The 18,836-nt window shown below is 42.6% G+C and overlaps 1 protein-coding gene across 5 annotated transcripts in view; it reads right to left on the bottom strand.

The window, feature by feature from the left end:
- LOC115347676 (probable cation-transporting ATPase 13A4) overlaps positions 1 to 18,836 on the bottom strand; it is a 50,199-nt gene that overhangs the window by 13,595 nt on the left and 17,768 nt on the right. For 2 of the 5 annotated variants that reach the window (XM_030029252.2, XM_030029253.2), the window contains exons 8-24: positions 17,996 to 18,130; positions 17,501 to 17,573; positions 16,725 to 16,856; positions 15,346 to 15,516; positions 14,756 to 14,913; positions 11,367 to 11,555; positions 10,988 to 11,049; positions 10,132 to 10,282; positions 8,670 to 8,756; positions 7,815 to 7,968; positions 7,103 to 7,214; positions 5,348 to 5,472; positions 4,202 to 4,365; positions 2,671 to 2,730; positions 2,446 to 2,574; positions 1,718 to 1,797; positions 326 to 368 (exon numbers count right to left, since the gene is read on the bottom strand). In XM_030029252.2, the coding sequence (XP_029885112.1) occupies positions 326 to 368; positions 1,718 to 1,797; positions 2,446 to 2,574; positions 2,671 to 2,730; positions 4,202 to 4,365; positions 5,348 to 5,472; positions 7,103 to 7,214; positions 7,815 to 7,968; positions 8,670 to 8,756; positions 10,132 to 10,282; positions 10,988 to 11,049; positions 11,367 to 11,555; positions 14,756 to 14,913; positions 15,346 to 15,516; positions 16,725 to 16,856; positions 17,501 to 17,573; positions 17,996 to 18,130 (2,025 nt within the window). Of the gene's footprint in view, positions 1 to 325; positions 369 to 1,717; positions 1,798 to 2,445; positions 2,575 to 2,670; positions 2,731 to 4,201; positions 4,366 to 5,347; positions 5,473 to 7,102; positions 7,215 to 7,814; positions 7,969 to 8,669; positions 8,757 to 10,131; positions 10,283 to 10,987; positions 11,050 to 11,366; positions 11,556 to 14,755; positions 14,914 to 15,345; positions 15,517 to 16,724; positions 16,857 to 17,491; positions 17,574 to 17,995; positions 18,131 to 18,836 lie in introns of all 5 variants that reach the window. The other 3 variants (XM_041127003.1, XM_030029258.2, XM_030029257.2) reach the window with 3 other exon arrangements.

Genomic DNA, 18,836 nt, shown 5'->3' on the forward strand with positions numbered 1-18,836 from the left:
CCTCACCCTAGTCTTCTCCACCCCCAGACACTGAAGATGTTGACAGAAACCCCAGTGGAGGATTTGGAGAATCCTCTGGTGGTTTTTGCAAAGGAAATTAATCAGTCCTTGAGACCACAAACTGCAACAATATCTGCCTAGGACAGCTCTTGCATGGTAAGGACCACACTGTGGGATCGGGTCTGAATCAGTAGTGCTGCCAGTACAGCTGCTCTGTGAATAAGCAGAGCACTCACATCTCATGTGCTCAGTTTGTGATATTCTACTGGCATTGCATTCATTTTTCACTTTTTAAATAAATATATTGTAAAGAATTTTCACTTACCCCACAGTCGTTGGCTCCATCTCCACACATGCCCACAAAGTAACTAAAAAATAAAGTGACCTACAGTTCAGTTCTGGGGAAAGTAAGACCTTATAAACAGGAGGGAATCAGAGCCTCCTCCATGCGAGTCATTTATGCAAGTCATGCAAGCTTTTTGTTAAAAACCCTTCTGGAAAGCTGAAGACTGAAATACAAGCCCAGGACTCTGGACTATGCATGGGCCTTGGGCTTGCACCTCAGATGTGCCTACAGTAAAGAGTTTCTGCTGTGATGGACTGAAGAATACTTTAGCATGAAGTTTTATGTTCACTACCATGGATTCAGTCTCCCACCCTCACTGGGTTTAAGGTCAACAACAACAGAGGAAAGGGCTAGTGGTGACAGCCCTGCTCAGAAAGGAAGGATTGCAGGCACTGGTACCTCATGTTCACTGGGAACAGACATGAATGGGGACTCTGCTTTGGGGTCCAGACCTGTCAGAATCTCTTGGAGCAGACAGAGAGTGACAGAGGTAGCTGCAGTAGAGAGAGAAGGAGAACAGGATATCTGGAGACAGGTCCCCACCCTGAGGCTGAAAAAAACTTGTGAAATGATAAGCCCTAAAACTAAATCCTTGTATCTGCAGCATCCAAGTAAAATCAGCCTAGTGCTTCAGAAGGTGACTCACTTGTGTCTTTTACTGCTGAGGCCTGAATTTCAGTGCAGGGGAAGTTCTTACTGGAAGGCATTGATGGTGGTCCAGGGAGGCCAGACAGTGGTTGGGGTGCTCACAACTGCTCACACCAGGCTGATAATCTGAAACAGCCTAAAGCTTAGCCTGCTCTAGGGCAAGGCCAGGGGCTAGCTAGTTGAGGTGAGGGTGGGGGTCTTCAAAAGACTTGGGAAACAGCTGAATAACAGGCAACAATACACCTGGGACTCAAGAATATAAATACACCTCTGTGACTGTGAGCAGCACAGGGCATACCAATCCAGAATGCGCTGCAGTGTTTTCTAACCTATCACACTGAGTCAGCAATAGTGCAGTAAAAAGACTGCTACCATCAGAGAAGCTGTAGTGCTGGGAGATATTCCTAAAAATCTTGGGTAGACAAGTGCCCCTCCTTCAGGCCCAGAAACAGAAGTAAGAATGAAGGATGATGTGAACAAACAAAACCCAGAATCATGGGAGCGTTAGGTATTTGATGTGTTGCCAAACCAACATGGAATTCAGTGTCTCTTCCTCAACAGGCTTTTGGAATCTAATTGCCAAGCTGTATGTCTGTGGAAGTTTCAGTTTTGTGCACTTCCAGGAAAGGCTGTGTTAGACAAAAGCTAGCTCTTACTAGACTGTTTTCAAGCCTTGAAATTCATCAAACACTTCCTAACTCTTAGTGCTCATTATGAACTTACTCCAGCTTTTGAAACTCTTCTACAAGGCTGGATTTCTGACCAGGAGACATTCTAGCAAAAACTGTTCCGTTCAGCAGGAGCTGTAAGGAGAAAAAAAGAAGTGATTTTTTAAGCACTTGAGGTAAGAGTCACAGTGATTTCAGTGATAATCTGGAATAGAAACCACCAAAAATTCCCATTTCCAAACACCTGATGCTAGACTCCAAAGTAGGAAAGGCTGATGATCAAAGATAAAAGGTATCTTAATTAATATTTTGAAAAAGTAACAATCACAATAAGGACAGGAGGCTTGGTGGGTTATTTGAGTTACCTGATGAACACAGATTACCAGGCAGGGATTTACTAGAAGATAATTCTTGAGACTATCCTTTCCATGAAACAGACAAGTCATGCTGAATTGCATGCTGTGTAATACCATGGTTTCTCCTGTTCTCCAAAACATGACAGAATCAGTGCTGTGCAAGGGCCAGGCATGTGGGCACAAATGTTTTAAGTCATGTCCTCACACCATGAGGTAGGTTTGCTCCTCTCATGTGCAGAAAAAATCCAGGGATTTTCAGATCCTTCCCCATATGTTAATATCAGAGATTCATCCAGCCTGTAAGTATTTCAGGGTTACAATTGTTCCCAAAAGATGTCCTGGTACAGATCTCTTCAGCTAATTATATCAGGACAATCCGAATCTACTGAATAGCAAGCCTGCTCCAGTTAAATAATCGAGATCTTACCTTTGGAAGTAAGTGCCTGAAATGCTGTGCTACAATTTGGTACGACTTTCCACTCATGGCAAAATGATACTGGCCTGATGCCAATGCCAGCCTGATTCTTCGTTCAGTCGTAGGAGGACTGTCATCCTGCTATAAAACAAGACAGAATGAGTGCTGCTCCCAGGCCCTCAAAAGCTACTATGTGCATTTACACAAGCACTACTACAGGCAAAGGAAAGGACATACCACAGGGAGAGCACTTGTGAAGACTCTGGGAGACCTGGGTTCAAGGCCCATTGCCTTTGCCTGGATATGGAAAGGGATTTAGATATATAATGACAGTCATTTCAGTGTGAACTAGGTGCTTCATATGTCTCAAAAGCTGGCCCTCAGCACTGCCACATTTGATAGCATTTATGCAACAGTGCCAATCTGGTGGGCTGCACTGTGAGTGAGCGGGGCTAGAAAGAGCATATAGCTAGGTGTCCTGGTTTCAGCTGGGATAGAATTAATTGTCTTCCTGGTAGCTGGTACAGTGCTGTTTTGAGTTCAGTATGAGAAGAATGCTGATAACGCTGATGTTTTCAGTTGTTGCTAAGTAAGGTTTAGTCTAAGGTCAAGGATTTTTCAGCTTCTCATGCCCAGCCAGCGAGAAAGCTGGAAGGGCACAAGAAGTTGGCACAGGACACAGCCAGGGCAGCTGACCCAAAGTGGCCAACGGGGAATTCCATACCATGTGATGTCATGCCCAGTATATAAACTGGGGGGAGTGGGGGGGGGGGGATCACCGCTCTGGGACTAACCGGGGGTCAATCGGCGGGTGGTGAGGAATTGCACTGTGCATCATTTGTATATTCCAATCCTTTTATTATCACTGCTGTCATTTTATTAGTGTTATCATTATCATTATTACTTTCTTCCTTTCTGTTCTATTAAACTGTTCTTATCTCAGCCCACGAGTTTTACTTCTTTTCCCAATTTTCTCCCCCATCCCACTGGGTGGGGGGGAGTGAGTGAGCAGCTGTGTGGTGCTTAGTTGCTGGCTGGGGTTAAACCACGACACTAGGCATGCCTTTTTGCAGTGAAATACGGTGAAGATGCTGCTCAGGCTGAGCTTTGGTAGGAAGGAGCCCCTCAACAGCCCCTGCAGAGATTCCCTACCATCTGCCTGACTGATACTTCTCAAGGAAGGGTCAGTACCTTCAGACATACTCTTCAGTGAGAGAGTAACTGGTCTTTGTCTCAGTTTCTTCGTGGAGATGCTTGATGAAATATAATTTCTTAGCATAGCTAGCTTATGTTTCACTGTGTATATGCAATTTCTCAACAGTTAATCTGTGTTTTAATTCTGCAGGTATGGGGAAGTGCTAGCTCTCTACCTGCTTGAACAGGGCTGGTTCGTTCAGTGCAGTTCCGCAAATTTTAAGTCCACATCTATACTATCAAATTTACCTTGCAGGGAAAGGAAACATGCTTTAAACTGGATCAGCTAAGCATGAGGGCTAGAGACAAATCTTTCCTGGGTTTCTGCAAAGCTCTTCTCAAACCTAGCAAAAATGTGTTCACAACATAATATACTAGGAAGGAAGCTCTAGGGGAGTACATTTTTATAAAGATCCCTTCTTTTTAAACGCTTTTGTAGCACATAACACTCTGACATGCAGATGATGGTGAAAGACTGGTCTCTGTTACAGTACTATAATCCCACTGCATTATTTAAAGCATTCCAGCTTAATTTGTTTTCCTGCTGCACAACACTTGCTTCTTATATGCTCACCAGACCTCTGTAATCTTCAGTTTTGTTTTCTTCTAGTGGTTTCCAGGTTATAGATGCTGAAAAAGATCCAGGTATTTTGTTTGCTTCCACAAGAATCACTCTGTTCGTTGCAGAAATCATCCCAGCATTTTTGGCAACAGTTACAGCTGTCTGAATGTTGTCACCTAGAAAAACCAAGGGGAGCGTTATCTAAAAATTTCTGTAATGAGGAATTGTTTATGGAGGAAACATTAGCCTTTTCCTGAACTCCAAGTTTTCAAACACATCTGCAAGAATCAGTAAGATTTCAGTGTCTGTGCCTAAGAAAGTTTTTGATAAAGATCAAAACTTTGCAGATGAGGTCTGTCTCAATAATTAAATGTATTTTCATCTGGAAATTAAATATTTTCATCTGGAGATGAAATATTTTCATCTTCAGCTTGAAGAAATCCAGATGGGGAAAGTGCTCCTAGATTATGTGTTTTAGACAAAACACAATAAGGGATTCACTGCTAAATTGCTGCTAATATCACTGATTCTCATCAATTGGCCTTAGGTGGCTTTGGTGTAAGATGTGTGCTGAAAGGGGTGAAGCCCAAGAAGAGAAGATCTGTCTGACTCCTGGAAAAATGTCTTTGGACCATGGAAAAACTGGGGGTTATCCTAGCCAAATCCAAACCAGCCCTTCAAGAAAAAAATGGGATAAATGAGTTACCAGATGTCATAAGGTTCAGTGATTTGTCCTGGCATCCAAGCTCCATCTCTGCTCATTTATGACAACAGGATTTCATGAGGCCCTATAAAGAGGGGATCTTGCATGACATGTCTTTGTGCTTGTCATCTGATAGCCTTACCAGGGAGAACAAATGGGCTCACTGGAAAGCATCAGAGGTACAGGAAGGCTCTGATCTGTGGTGAAAGTGGGACAGATTAAGAGTTAGGTATCTGACACAGCCTGGTGAAGTTGTCAGGGACATAAGCCTGCATGGTTCAGCTCACATCATTATTACAACACAGATGCTTCCTGGACTATAATTGTCTGAAAGATACAAATGTCTGTGCATTCCTATCAGTGGTGGTGACAAAGCAGCAGACTGTTCACTTAAACGTCATTGAACTCCCTGACTGGGCCAGTGGCCACATAAATAATCCACCCTTTTTAGATACCTGTGACCATAACACTTCTGATGCGGGCAGCACTGAGCTCTTCCAGGACAGGCTTTGTCTCCCTCTTTAATCGATTCTCCATTATCAGCAGACCCAGGAATGTCAGATCAGATTCTACCTCCTCCCTAACAGTGAAGAACAGACAGATTTAATTCTTTTTGCCTTTGGCCTTTTTTTGCATTGAATTGGCTGATAGCCAATTATAACTGTTAACCATCCCACCTAACTCAAAAGAATTAAAATAACTTGTTAGTTTTCAGCAGTCCCAGGCTGTCTGTCTTCTGTGCTGCTATTTCAACACCAGCAGGGCTTGCTTCCCACTGGCAGCAACTGGTGCTGGTTGTGTATGGAAGATCTTCACTTGATTTTTCATCCTTCTATTCTCTTCCTTCCTTGTTCTGAAGAATGAGTTTAGTACATAGCCAGCTTCCAGCTCATGTTTGCTTAATTACCAAATCAAAAAAGAGCCAATTTTGACCTACCTGCTCCACATACCAGCACGAAGCCTGATGGATAGGTTGGACAGTTTTGCATTCATGCACCATCCTTAGCCAGCATGAAAAAAACCCCTGAATTTCCTGCAGGATTCCCAAACTGTGGTGGTCTGATTTGGAAAGTTCACGCCCACTAGCCCTTCTCATTTGAGGAGTGTACAACAAAAAAACCAGATCTTAGTAAATGTATCTGCTACTCTTGACAGTAGGACCTGAGCAAACAGCATGTGGGAACTCCAATGCTGTTCTCTCCTACTCTTTTCTTTACACCTGTGCTATTGCTTTTTTTTCAGTTGAACACATGCAGTTGAGAACAGAATTTGGTAAACAATCCCACCCCTGAGTCATAAACTAGAGGTCTCTCAGGGACACAGGTTGACTCTGAAGAGTCCAAAAAAAAGAAAAGCTTTCAAACACTTATTTTAGCCACTGTAGTAAGGAGGAGGTGACGTCAAACATTTGCATGGCAGTCAAAGTAGCTGGGTCAGGTGATGCCTGAATAGTCACTGCTTTCACGGCGGATCTTGTGTTTGACCTCCAGTTTTCGTTTTTCTCCTGGCAGTATATACATCACGCATGCTATAACTACACACACAACTGCAAAATCTGGGCCATATCACACACATTCACTCACTGGGTTGGATAGGTCTGTTATGACATGACGTGTAGGCGTTCTTGTGTGAGGCTTGTGGAAAACAAATACCATGAGCATAGCAGAAGAGGTTGCTGGCTTCTCTAGAAACTAAAGAGAACTAAAGCTAGAAAGCTAAAGGATTGGACCAAGACAGCAGCAGAAGATAGTCTGCTGACTTTGACTGGGCTAAAGAACAGGCGGTATAATGGGGGTCATCTGCTGCCTTTGCTTAATCAAGGAGCCAGGATAACAAAAAAAAAAAAAAAAAAAAAAAAAAAGAGACTCCTCTTGCAGCTTAAAGCCTGGATAAATCTGCAAGGAGATTGGTAGAAATGATGGACTGAGGGAGGGGTGTACTAGACTTCAGAGTGTACTAGAGTTATACTTCCTGTGTTGATCTGAAGTTAAGAAATGTGTAAGGATTCTGGGCATGGGCTATAAGCATGGGGTAGTAAAGCGCCCTCTACCCATTCTCAGACAGACCTATATCCAGATTTAAATCAGATTCCCTCTGGCCTGAATCTAACACAGCTCTGCTCTTGGCAGGAGTTATGTGGTAATGGTACTATGTGAGGCACCACTAGCCTATGGCTGAATGTAGCTGATAAGAAGCAGTCTATGGCTTACCTTGTTAGATCAGTAGATTGCTTCCCTGCCTGTAGAGATTTACATGCCAGTCCGATGACCCTAAAGCCCTGTGCTGTGTAGAGCAGAAGCTTGCTTTCAAAGTTCAATGGGACTGTACAAAAGAGGAAAAGACAGTTCATCAGGGCATTTGACTGCTTTCTAATAAAAGGAAGCCTTGGAGCAGGGAAGGTTCCTGTCCCAGAGGGCAAGTACACCTAGAGTCTACCAGTAAGCCAAGGAGATCAAGGAAAACTGCTGAACTGAACTTTGCTCAATAAGAAAATCATTGCCTCTCCTCCATCACTTTGTACTTAGGATCCTGAACTATTCTGCAAAGACTTATCTTCTTAGAGTGTCATGAAAGAGCTGTGCTCTTCTAGCTGCCCTCCCAAAGCTTGGAGAAAAAAGAAAAATTTTTTTTGAGGTATGCTGGACCAGTAGACAATTTTTCTAAATATCTATTCTGGCATAGACTGTACAACTTGTGCAAGAGTTGGTACTTGCTTTTATCTCTTAGCAGTCCTCCTTTGCCGAGAAGGGCTGTATGGGAGCTTAGCCTTAGACTTGGAGCACAACAGAGAGACTCTAACTTTTCAGGCTTAAGTATAAAGTCTTAGACCCAGAAATCTCATTTGAACCTTCCACTGCATTGCACCATCAAAAGTCACTTATACATATATGTTTCTAGGAAGCATTTATAAATGTTAGTTACCTGTTTCTGCTCTACATAACATGGCTACCATTTCTGGAGCCCCTTTTGTGAAGACCTGTTTTTCCCCACCAATTTCCTGAGCAATGACAGACATTCTTTGCAAGGCTGAAGAAAATGGAAACTGATGTAAAATAGCAACTCCTTCCACTGGGGCCTAGGAGAAAAGCAAGTGGATTAGATACTGCAGCAAGGACTTTAAACCCAGGCCGAAGGATTTTAGGTCTGTCCTTTGGGCCATGGTTAAGAAGCTAACTGTGTATAATGGGCTGATTTGTCACAGTGGGACAGAAAGGACTGGTATATAAAGAGGAGGTGAAATCTGTACAGAAATATTTAGCTTAAGCAGTAGGAAAAGCTCACTGACAGTTTTATCAGACTATTAGAGGTAACTCACTGAAAGGAACTCACTAGTCCTGTTTCTTTAACAAGACCCTGCTAGGTCTTATACTGGTCTTGCAAAGGGAAAATGGATGTCTGAAAGCACCCCCCTTTGTGTATGTCACCAGTAACGGTCTGACATCAGCTACCAGACTCCACAGCAGTCCCAAGTGCTTTTAGAGGTCTTCACCACTCAGCTGAGTTTGGATTGAGTCTCAAGCCACCAGGAGAGGCAAATTCCTGAGCTGGACCATCTGTCATCCAGCATCCCCCTGCTTCTGATGTGAGCAGCAAGCTCCCCCAGGCATCTCTTTTTAATCAGAGAGAGCAACGCAATCTCTCTGCAGGGAGTACAAAAAAGACAAAGTGTGGAAGAGCTGTCTGGGACTAGGACAACCAAGCATTTCTCTACTGAAAGGTAACTCTTACACTGACAGTTTAACTTGATCATGAATGTGCATCTTGAAAATAGCTTACACTGCTGGCTTTAGGCCCAGGTCTAACAACTGTGGCACGTGTGGATCCTTGACCTTCAATATGGTGTCCACTGGAATCATCTATCACCTGTGTATTGAAAAGACAAAAATCTTTCAGATCACAGCACCAGTAGAGCTGAAAGGAACCTCAAGGAATCATTTAGAGCTATTCCTTCCCTCAAAACAAGGTATCTTATTCATTCCTGAGGGAGGTCTGTCTGATCTCACACTAAAAAGCTTCAGTAATGGAAAACCCACTGCCTCCCTTGGCAATCAAATCCAGAGCTTCACCAGTTTCACTAAGATACTGCTGTACTCTTGCACAGCAAATAGATTATGTCCTCTTGCTGACAATAAATCTTTTATTCATTATAACCCACTTAAATATGCAAAAATCTTTAGATATAACATAGACCCAGAAAGCACCATTCTCTGCTCTTGAAGTATTCCACAAATAGGCTGGATTTTTTAATCATCACAAGATGACTGTGAGGAACAAAAATATTTTATGGTGTCAAAGGACACACAATTATTCCTGTTTCACAGGTATCATTTAACAGGATTATTCCTGTTTAATTTATAACTTTGATGAGTGTCTGCCTAAGGCTGAGATGGCAAGGTGATCTCCCTGAGGAAAAACACCCTCTAACTCCTGTCATTACTGGGTAGATTATTCCTTGAAATTTGGCTGGTTTACGTATTTTGCAGATACAATACAGACAGGTGTTAACTATGGATGTTGTCACCCATGTAACTAGCTAATCCTGCCCTGAATCTCTTACCTTGCATCAGCAATGTCTTGTGGCTATACCTTCCACCAGGTAATTACGGGCTGTTTTCTTCTTACCCATCTCAGATTTGCAGCCTTTTAGTTTTCATAAATGCTCATTCCCCATCCCCCCCACCAACTGATCAGAGAGTAAATAGCAACACTGATGACTGTTTGCAGGTAATGGGACAGAGACTGAAAGCAGAGTGCTTTCATAGGGGCATGGGATTTCAAACCTGAAGATGGCAGAAATATCTCCACATTGACAGAGCATGGCAGAAATATCTCCACATTGACAGAGCTTTAACAAATGTCAGTCCTGTATCTAGTTCAAAGCTGCAGAAGTCTCTTACATGCTCTGTAAAAGCAATCTTAATCTGCATATAAATCACATCTGGGACTTGTTATCTGGCAGTCACCACAGTCAGAGTTGATACCCCAGTGGGGTTTGCATGATATCCACCACTTCCAGTCAAATGAGCTAAGTACTCAAAGTACCCCTAGGTGAATGCTCTAGGCAGAAACAAGGAAGATTTCTCCAAAAGCCTGAGCATGTGGTATCTCTTCTGGGTTTTAGCTTTTTTACTTCTGTGTGGGAAGTGGCTATTGGCATGGGAGGGCTTGGGACACTTCTTTGTGAGAACACCAAAACTCCCCACCACTATTTGCCTAGACAAACAAAGCATAGCTTTACCCAGTTAGTGGCCTCAAACATTTTCACATCCAGTGGGTCTCCTTGGATCTTGCCCTCCCAAACAATTAGTGAATGACAAACCGCCATTGCTCTGAACACTGGGCCCCAAGGCAGGCTGTGGTCCGCAGGGAAGCTGTGAATGTCTTGGAAGCTAACGCGAAAGAGAACATAAAAATTACCATCAGAGAACACCAAACAGCATATGACTAACAGAAAAAAAAAATCATAAAGTCCTGTCCCATGGTTAGACCACAAGCATATTTCTGGGAACTTATCCTTGCCCATGAGCTATTTCTCATGCACCTGTTAAAGGCTGGGATACACATGCTCAGAATAGGTGTATTCTACATAGTTAAGGAATCCATTGGGATGGACAGAGGAACAGATTTTTATAAAATATGTTCCTCAAGGCTTGTGCAAGGACTCTTGAGCTGTGAGGCTGATACAAGTTTGAGCATCTTTGTGCATGCACATTTCTGGAAATGTAAATGGGCACTGAAGGAACTGAGCGGCAAACTCATGGGTAACAGTGACTTCCTGTCATAAACGGTTGAGGCACAGCTGCAGCTTTGAGATCTAACCTAGCATGTGTACTGCAGACTACACCTGCCTGGGCATGCTCTGCCAAATGCTGACAACAGTGGCTGCATGTTTTCATGTGGAGCAGGACCCCTGGGATGAGGCAAACAACTCATCCTCCAGAGGCTACAGAAATAATATTGGAAATCTAAACATGGGGAACTTCAAACTGCTGTTTGACATTAATTGTCTTTCAGATTTGTTCATATGTCTAGGAGGAGAATCCAGTCACTATCCCACCAAATTTAAATGCCATTGGTGTGTCAAGGAGTCTTACCAGTTTCTTTCACAGGGCAGCAAGCCCCAAAGATCCAGGCCATCTTCTGTTAAGGTGCCAGTCTAAGTTAAAATGTACATTTAAATTAACTTCCCACATGAAAGCTCCAATAAGAATAAAAAGCAAGACTTATTTTAAGAAGTTACTGTCCAGAAAATGCCAGCACAGTGCAGAGCAAAAGTGCTACCAGCCAATTCCTAGATTCCAAGAAAAACAACAATTCACAACAGTGTCTGTTCAGACAACAAAAACTTAAATATGCAAGATTGGTCAGTGTGTTTCTAAAATACAGTGGAAATGCTTGATCAAAACCCACAGTCTCCCACCCCTAGCATGGTTCCCATTACTAGTAAAAGAGTAACCATCACATAGCAGTTACTTTGTCAAAGCAGATGAGGTTCAGCTGTCCACACATATTGATCCTCTGTGGGCTGATGCAGAAGATGCCCTTTTTCTTCAGCCTCCGCTGGGTATAAATGATCCCTGTTGTCAAGGCAGCTGGCAGAGCTGGGGGGACAGCAATAGTGATAACATCCAAAGACTTCTTCACCACTTCTCCTGCCTCCTCCTGTCATTAAACCAAAGGCAGTTATCAGCAAGAGGGTGGCAAGGAGTGCTGCTTGGATTGTCTGAGTGTAGCCCTCTTCATCCCTCCTCCCTTCCACTGCAGGTGCTTCAGGCTGTGCTGTTTTCTGCCCATGGTCCATCATGTATTCATCTCCCTAAGAAACTAATTGCTTCAATTTAACCAAAGGCTTTAAGGCTACACCACTGCTAAAGAGCAGCCTCCAGGCCTTCCTTCATTCTCCATGCCAACAAACCTGCCAGGCAGATCTCACAGTCTCCTCCAAAGCACATGAGTTCAAACATGCCAGCTACGTTATTGCACCCTCAGTCAAGCTCAGTTTCCCATGATACAGCACACAAGAATCTGCCATTTATATGGGCATTCATCCAACTGCCTACAGGCATAGCTCTGGACTCCATGTTAGGGTGACAGGTGAGACATATGGGATGGTGCTGAAAAGGAGGGCAGAATGCATGAGCTAATGATTTCTTCTGATCTTATGTTCTAGGAGTTGTGAAAGGAAATTGCTTTTACCTGCAGGAAGAGACATGGAAGTAAAAGTTACATTTCTAAAAGCAATCTCTAATTTAGGAGCTTAGAGGTCGGTGTAAAACTGACTGCCCATATGCCAAATGTCGGCACTGTTACTCTTGGCAGTTGATATCACTGCTAAAGGATTGAATACATTTCAAACTGGGGTCCCAGAACTGAGACACTGCAAACTAAAGCCGATTTGCAGTTCAGAAGGATCTGCAAACCATCACAGAGTTCTATTATTACTGCTTCTGAGCTTGGAACTTTGACCATAAATCATGTTGCATCAGATGTGCTGAATTTCCATCATGTTCTCATTCTTCCTTCATTGATACTGTTTCAGACCACAGAAGGCACCAGTTTGATAATATTTTCTATCTACTTTATGTTAGAATAAAGCACTTACCACCTTTAGATAAACACACTCACAGAAGCATTTAGTATACCATGTGACTGAATCTTACACCAAGACAGTCTGACAAGACAGTTTCAGCTGCTGTGATAATATCAGCATGTATCTTACATATTACAAAAGGGAAGTTAAACAAAAAAAAAGAAAAACTGCAAAGCAGACACCAGGATATGTTCTTAAACACACTTTCTTTGATATCCCAAGGGGAATTAATCTTCTGAGCCAACTGATTGTAGATTATTCCAAAGGAGAAAAGTGATGCAAAAGCTGAATTGCAGAATCAACCTTGCAACTCAGGACTTGGACTTTACATTGGCAGATAATTATTAAGGCATGAAATTATTTCTTGAAAGTTTTTGAAGAAGCTCTAAAGCAATTAGGCTTTAAAAATTGCAGAACTACTGTTTACAGTGTGCAACTATTTCTTACATTGACCTTAATGCATGAGAATGAGTGCACTGTTTTTAAAAGGGTTTCAGGCAAACCATCCAGAGATTTAGAGACCAATATGGCAGGGCCCTAGGTGCACTAATAGGCCTTAATTACCCTCACTAGCCTCACCTCCACCCACCCCTTCTGCTCGTGGATTCAGGAGCTCCATTTAAGCTCAGGCCTGGACCTTCAGTCCCTGTCTGAGCCATGTAGTAGGTGTACCTGCCTCTAGCACTGTCTCCTGGATGGACACCTTTATGCATGTTTGCAGCCTTCTCTCGTCCTCATCTCTTTCTCCCCAGCTCTCCCCACCATGTTCAGATACTGTGTGACTCTCATCTGGTCAGTAAGGGCACTACCTGTCCTCTGGTCACCCTCAGTTCCTGGCTTGCCTTCCCCTAGGGAATAGCTGTCCCTTGCTGCTTCCCAACACATTAAGTCTTAGTTCTACATTGAGAAACTTGATTAAAATTATAATACAGAATTAATCAACCCTTGATGTATATGGCACATCAGATAAGAGCTAACACGGTCTTCAGAGAGGGAATAGCCCCATAAACCTCCTGGAGAACTCTGGAAAAAAGCAGTGGAGATGTGGATGACTCAACTGATACAGGACAGTTGGCTTTGCAAAAGTTATTCCCCAAAAGCTCTCAAGGATATCAAGCTGAGTGATAACTAAGTGAAGGTATCTCCCTTCCACCCCCACCCCACCCCCTGCCAAATGACTATACAAAGATATGAAAAAAAAAAAGCACAAGAAAACAGGGAGTTCTTTGTAACACCAGTAAATTTCAGCGATCTGTGTTTACACCTGTACTGTTCAGGGCTCTGTAACATGGAAGAAAGGTGGCTGAAGGGGTGGCCAATGATCTCTAAATCATGAATAGTACAGGAAACATCACACAGAAAGCAGCTATTTGCTACTTCTCTAAAACAAAAATCTACAGTGCCCAGTGATTTAGACAGCAGCTTTAAGAACATTTTTATGCAGTACATAATGAAACTGTGGGAATCACTGCCACAGGTGCTGTCAAGTCCAAGGCATAAAAAATTCAGAAATATATTAAACCACACTCTGGGAGATTTTCAGTGGCTATTAAATCTAGATACAAAAAGACAGCTTACTGAACTGTTAAACCTTTCTCTTCAAGAAGTTAGAAGACTACACCAGGGAAGAATTGTTCTATACTTGCCCTACTTCCTAACCAGTTTCCATGAGCATTTGATACCAGTTACTCTCAGAGACAGTGGAGAGGGATAGATGGGTCTTTGATCTAAACTGAAGTTTTTGGAAAGCTGCGTGTTCACAATGACACATCAGTCTGTGTCCCATTTAACCCCTGACTCACTGGTGATTTTTCTAGGAATGTACAAAAAGTGCCACAAAAACTCTGTACAAGCTACTTGCAGAGCGCTATGGTCTTGGGATCTCCCATTTTCAGAGCTCTAGAAAGCACTATGCTAATTAACATGGACTGGTAATTACATGTATCAGCAAGCACAGGGCAGGCAACATACAAACAGAGGCAGTTGGTGTACAGAAGGCTGCTGATACGATATGCAGTGCTTGCATAGGATTTGCTAAGACATCAGAAGAAATGACTATTGGGAAACAGTGGGTTTTGGCACCGTGGAATTGAATGTATGAGAGCTTGTGTACTGTCAAAAATTCAATCACATTGTAAAATGGCCTCATATACTAAGGCAAAAAGGAGAGTGACAAGGACCACATTTTTAAATATCAATGTATGTGAAGCCACTCAAGTTTCAAGTCTCTTGAAACTGGGTGTGACCATTTCTCCTGCATTTAGTAACTCACCCCATTGAGTGCAAATACACACACTGTGTAGATCATTCCAATGGCTGCAAATGCTATGAGGCACATCAGGAACCGGAGGGCATCTCTGTACAGCTTGAAGTTCATGGGTTTAGGGTAGAGAATGGACCTCACCAGATCCCCTTTGGCTGTATTGAAACCTGGAATGACAAACTAAAATCATTCCAAGGGGAAAACATTTCCAAAAGTTCTCTACAAAGAATTGAGGCCTTTAAAATGACTCATAATTTCTGTAATGTAAGAAAGAAGGCCCTGATCTTTCATTTCAGTATATGTGACCTACTCTGCAGAATATAGAAAAAAGTTATTTTTGTCTTAAGGAGGAGGATTTTTTCAATGTTTCAGAAGCAAAGCAAAATTCTTCTTTGTAATCATATGCTAGTGGTTTTTGTAAAAGTTATGCCAAGCAAACAGAAACAATGCATAATAGCTTAGCCCAGCCCAGGATATCAATTCTCCATCTGACTGTTGTAAATTTGGGTTAACACCTTTAACTTAATGTGACTGGACAAATAAGACTGTTCCAGTAAGAAAAAGCATGAAAGGAAAACCAAACTGAAGTGTTGACTGACCAGTCCGCAGCACCACAGCTTTTACTACTCCTGTGTCATCTGCCTTGGTCTGTATGACCTCTGTTCCACAGAAAAGGACATGTTTTTTGTAATCCTCTGCACAATGCATTCTCCAGGGCTTGAAGTTGTCAGCTTGGGGTAAGTGAGTCTTTGTTACTGGAATACTTTCCCCTAGGGAAGATGAGCTCAGATGAGGAAAACTGCAGTACACCTTAAAATCAGCCTGCTGAGTTTAAATTAAGCAGAGTATCTAGACATCCAGATGGTAAGTTAAAGGTATTTACTAGAGAAACCAGTTTAGAGAAATGTTACTTTTATATTGTGACATCTTCAGTGACTAAGAGTTTGAAGCCTAGCAAGCAAATAGACTCTGCCAGAGAAGAGCTCTCCTTTGCATCACTACAACAGCTTCATGTAAGTTTGAGAACTGAAAGCAGTCCAAGGACTCCAAACCCTGGCTGCAGATATACAGACTTGAACAGAGATCTGAACTGGTATTGCATGACTTTATTTGATGGCTGCAAGTTGTTTACCTAGTTTGAACCTCATATGCAGGTCACTACACTGTTCCCTTAGGCAGATTAAACATGACATTCCCTATTTCCCCTTCCTAGTAAAAAGGAGAGCCTTCAGCTCAATGCTTGACAGCTAACAAATATCCTGTTTATGTCAAAGCAGATACTAAGGTGAAGCCTTCTGACAGTTGAAGCTTTCTAAATGAAAGGGGTTTCTGGAATTTCTCATTTACATGAAATTTCAGAACTGTGGGTTTCAGTTTGATTCAGACCAAGACCAAATTTAAAGACAAGAAACAGAACTATGAACATCTGCACCAAAAATCCTGCTTTGCGGTGAATTCTCCCACCTAGTGTGTCCTCCACTGCTATCACATGAACATGGAGCTGAGTGTCTGGAGGGCTAGACAGACACTCCAGCAGGTTGCAGATACTGCAGCAATCAGCAACAAGATATTCAGAGTGACCAAGAGAAATCCCTACAGCCTGAGCAGACCGTGGGCCATGTTTGGGAACAGCTTTGCTCCGTATCTGCTGTTTCTTCTCCTGTCCTGCTCACTCCTCTTCACCGTCCACTCTTCCCTTTCTAATCAGAGGATGCCTTCCTAAATTCTGCACCCCAGAAAGGAAGAAAAGGATGAACTGCCCTTCCTAAAGTCCATCTTGTCTATTTAGATAAGCTGAAGCTAACTACAATCCAGACTTTACTATAGCAAACACCCAAAAGAATCCCCTTCTAAGCTAGCTATAGACTATCTCATAACAACGGTGATACATGATGACACTGTATGTCCTGTGTCACTGGCTGAAGCCATAGGGCTATGATGATGTTTTAATGGTAAACCTGGGAGGGATGAGCTGTACCTGTCAGCATGCTTTCATTGACAATGCACTGCCCGCTGATCAGGATGGCATCACAAGGCAAAAGGGTTTTGCCCTCTTTCAAAACCAGCATATCTCCAGGAACAAGATGGTGTGATTCCAGCTCTTGGAAACCTGTAGGTGACATGTAATGCAAACTTTGTGCTTCATATATTTCTCCGTGGTAAGGGGAAAAAATATAAGGAACTACCTGCTGAATAGATTGTTACTTCTTTATAATGGCTGATAAACAAAGGACCACAAGTAGGACCTAAGAATACAACCTCCAATATTTAGAAAAGCCTAGGCATCAGTTTGAACTGCAGAATTCCTTCTTATCTCCCCAGGAGCCCAACCAATGGTTATTGTTCCAATGCGCTAACCTAACTGAAGAAGCTTGGATCTACATTTCTTAGTTTGACTGTCTTTTTGGACTGTGGTCTAAATACCATGGCAATGAACAGATTTTGCATGGAGTGATTAGGTGGACTCACAGCCTTTTAATAGCTATGTAGTTAGCTTTGTCAGCACTGCTTTAAGAAAAATAACATAGTTTTCCTGATCATTTTTTGCTAAGGCTGCACTCAAACAGTTACGAATATGACTGATGTGCCACAACATACTTCTAGGTCAAATTAACCCAATCTGCAGAAGCTAGTTAATCGAGCTGAGAGACAGAAGAGGAAACCGCTCTAGAATTTGATACTATACATTCTTGGGTTTGATATAAATTGATATAGAAATGAAACACATTGAAGAAAGAAGTGTACAGGAGTCACCTTCCTTATTTCTGCAGACAGTGACCATGATGTTGTTATGAGACTCAACCAGTCTGTGCAGTTTAACCGATTGCTATAAATTAAAGAAGAACACACAAAAGTGTTACATCTTACTTACATGATGCAATTCATCCACTAACAATTATTCCCTTTTGTTATTTGTGGTTATGAGACCCCTCATAAATTAGGGTCTGGCCCTGCCAGGAACCATACAATCATACAGAGAAAGAAAATCCCCACCCTAATTATGGAGAAGGTGTAACAAAAGGTTACAAAGCAAAGCACTGGAATGGGGAAGGGAGGATGTGGGTAAAGAACCACACAGAGATTATGATGACTAGGAGGCCAGGCCATTGCACCTGCTACTACACAATGTCACGAGACTAAACCTCTGAGTAACTCTCATAGGACTGTACGTGTGCATGTTGTAACATCCTGGCCTTTCCCAGACATAAGAAATAAATTCTCCTTGTGGAAAAAGGTGAGGTGTCTCACCTGTCTAAGATCATATACAGTCAAAAAAATCGAGAGAAGAGACATGATTATGATGGCAGTGGCATACTCCATGTAATCTTCAGCAAACCACAGACACACACTGAACAGCTGGAACACGTAAAATGGATTTAAGACCTGTTTGGAGAGAGAGCAATACTCAAGAGCTGGCCACACTTAAATGGCTCCAGTATACCCAGCCAGTCCAACCTGTTAGAAGTGGGCTGGAATAAAAGCTATTGAGTTAAGTGTTGTGTCTCCCGACCCCCCTTCTAATTTCGTTAGCAGTGGCTTCAGTCTAATCAGATTGGACCATTTCCATCTGACAGAAGGGCCAAATAATCTGGACCAATAGGATGTTATTTGGGATGTGAATGGCTCAGCCCAAGCCTTGTTTTGCTTGCTTCTTTACAAGAAATGTAACAAAGGTGACAGAAGAGCAAGTTGTGCCATGAGGAAGGAGCTCACATACCATAGGCACATCTCCACAATCACTCTGTTTAGGTCACATATAGCCAGTTCCTGTCTGAAAAAGATACTGGTGCTTTACATGGTGCTGTGTCCAGAGTCATGAGCTTGTTGGATCTCTCTGCAGCTGTAGGCATATGCCAGCTACTGCTGTTCACTTAATCTCTGCTGATCAGGTGACAGCCTTTGCCTGGAAGGTTTGACTTCCAGTGCAGCTTGTAAACATTCACTGACCCTTGTAAGGCCAACAGAACGAGCTCCCAGGACACAGATACATACAAATATGAAGCAGCCATACAGGCATGGGGATGGAGGATAAGGAACAATGGAGAATCAATGAATTTATGGTGATTTCATGGAAGAGCTTTAAACAGGA

Source organism: Aquila chrysaetos, chromosome 10, assembly GCF_900496995.4.
Source record: "Aquila chrysaetos chrysaetos chromosome 10, bAquChr1.4, whole genome shotgun sequence".
Taxonomy (NCBI): domain Eukaryota; kingdom Metazoa; phylum Chordata; class Aves; order Accipitriformes; family Accipitridae; genus Aquila; species Aquila chrysaetos.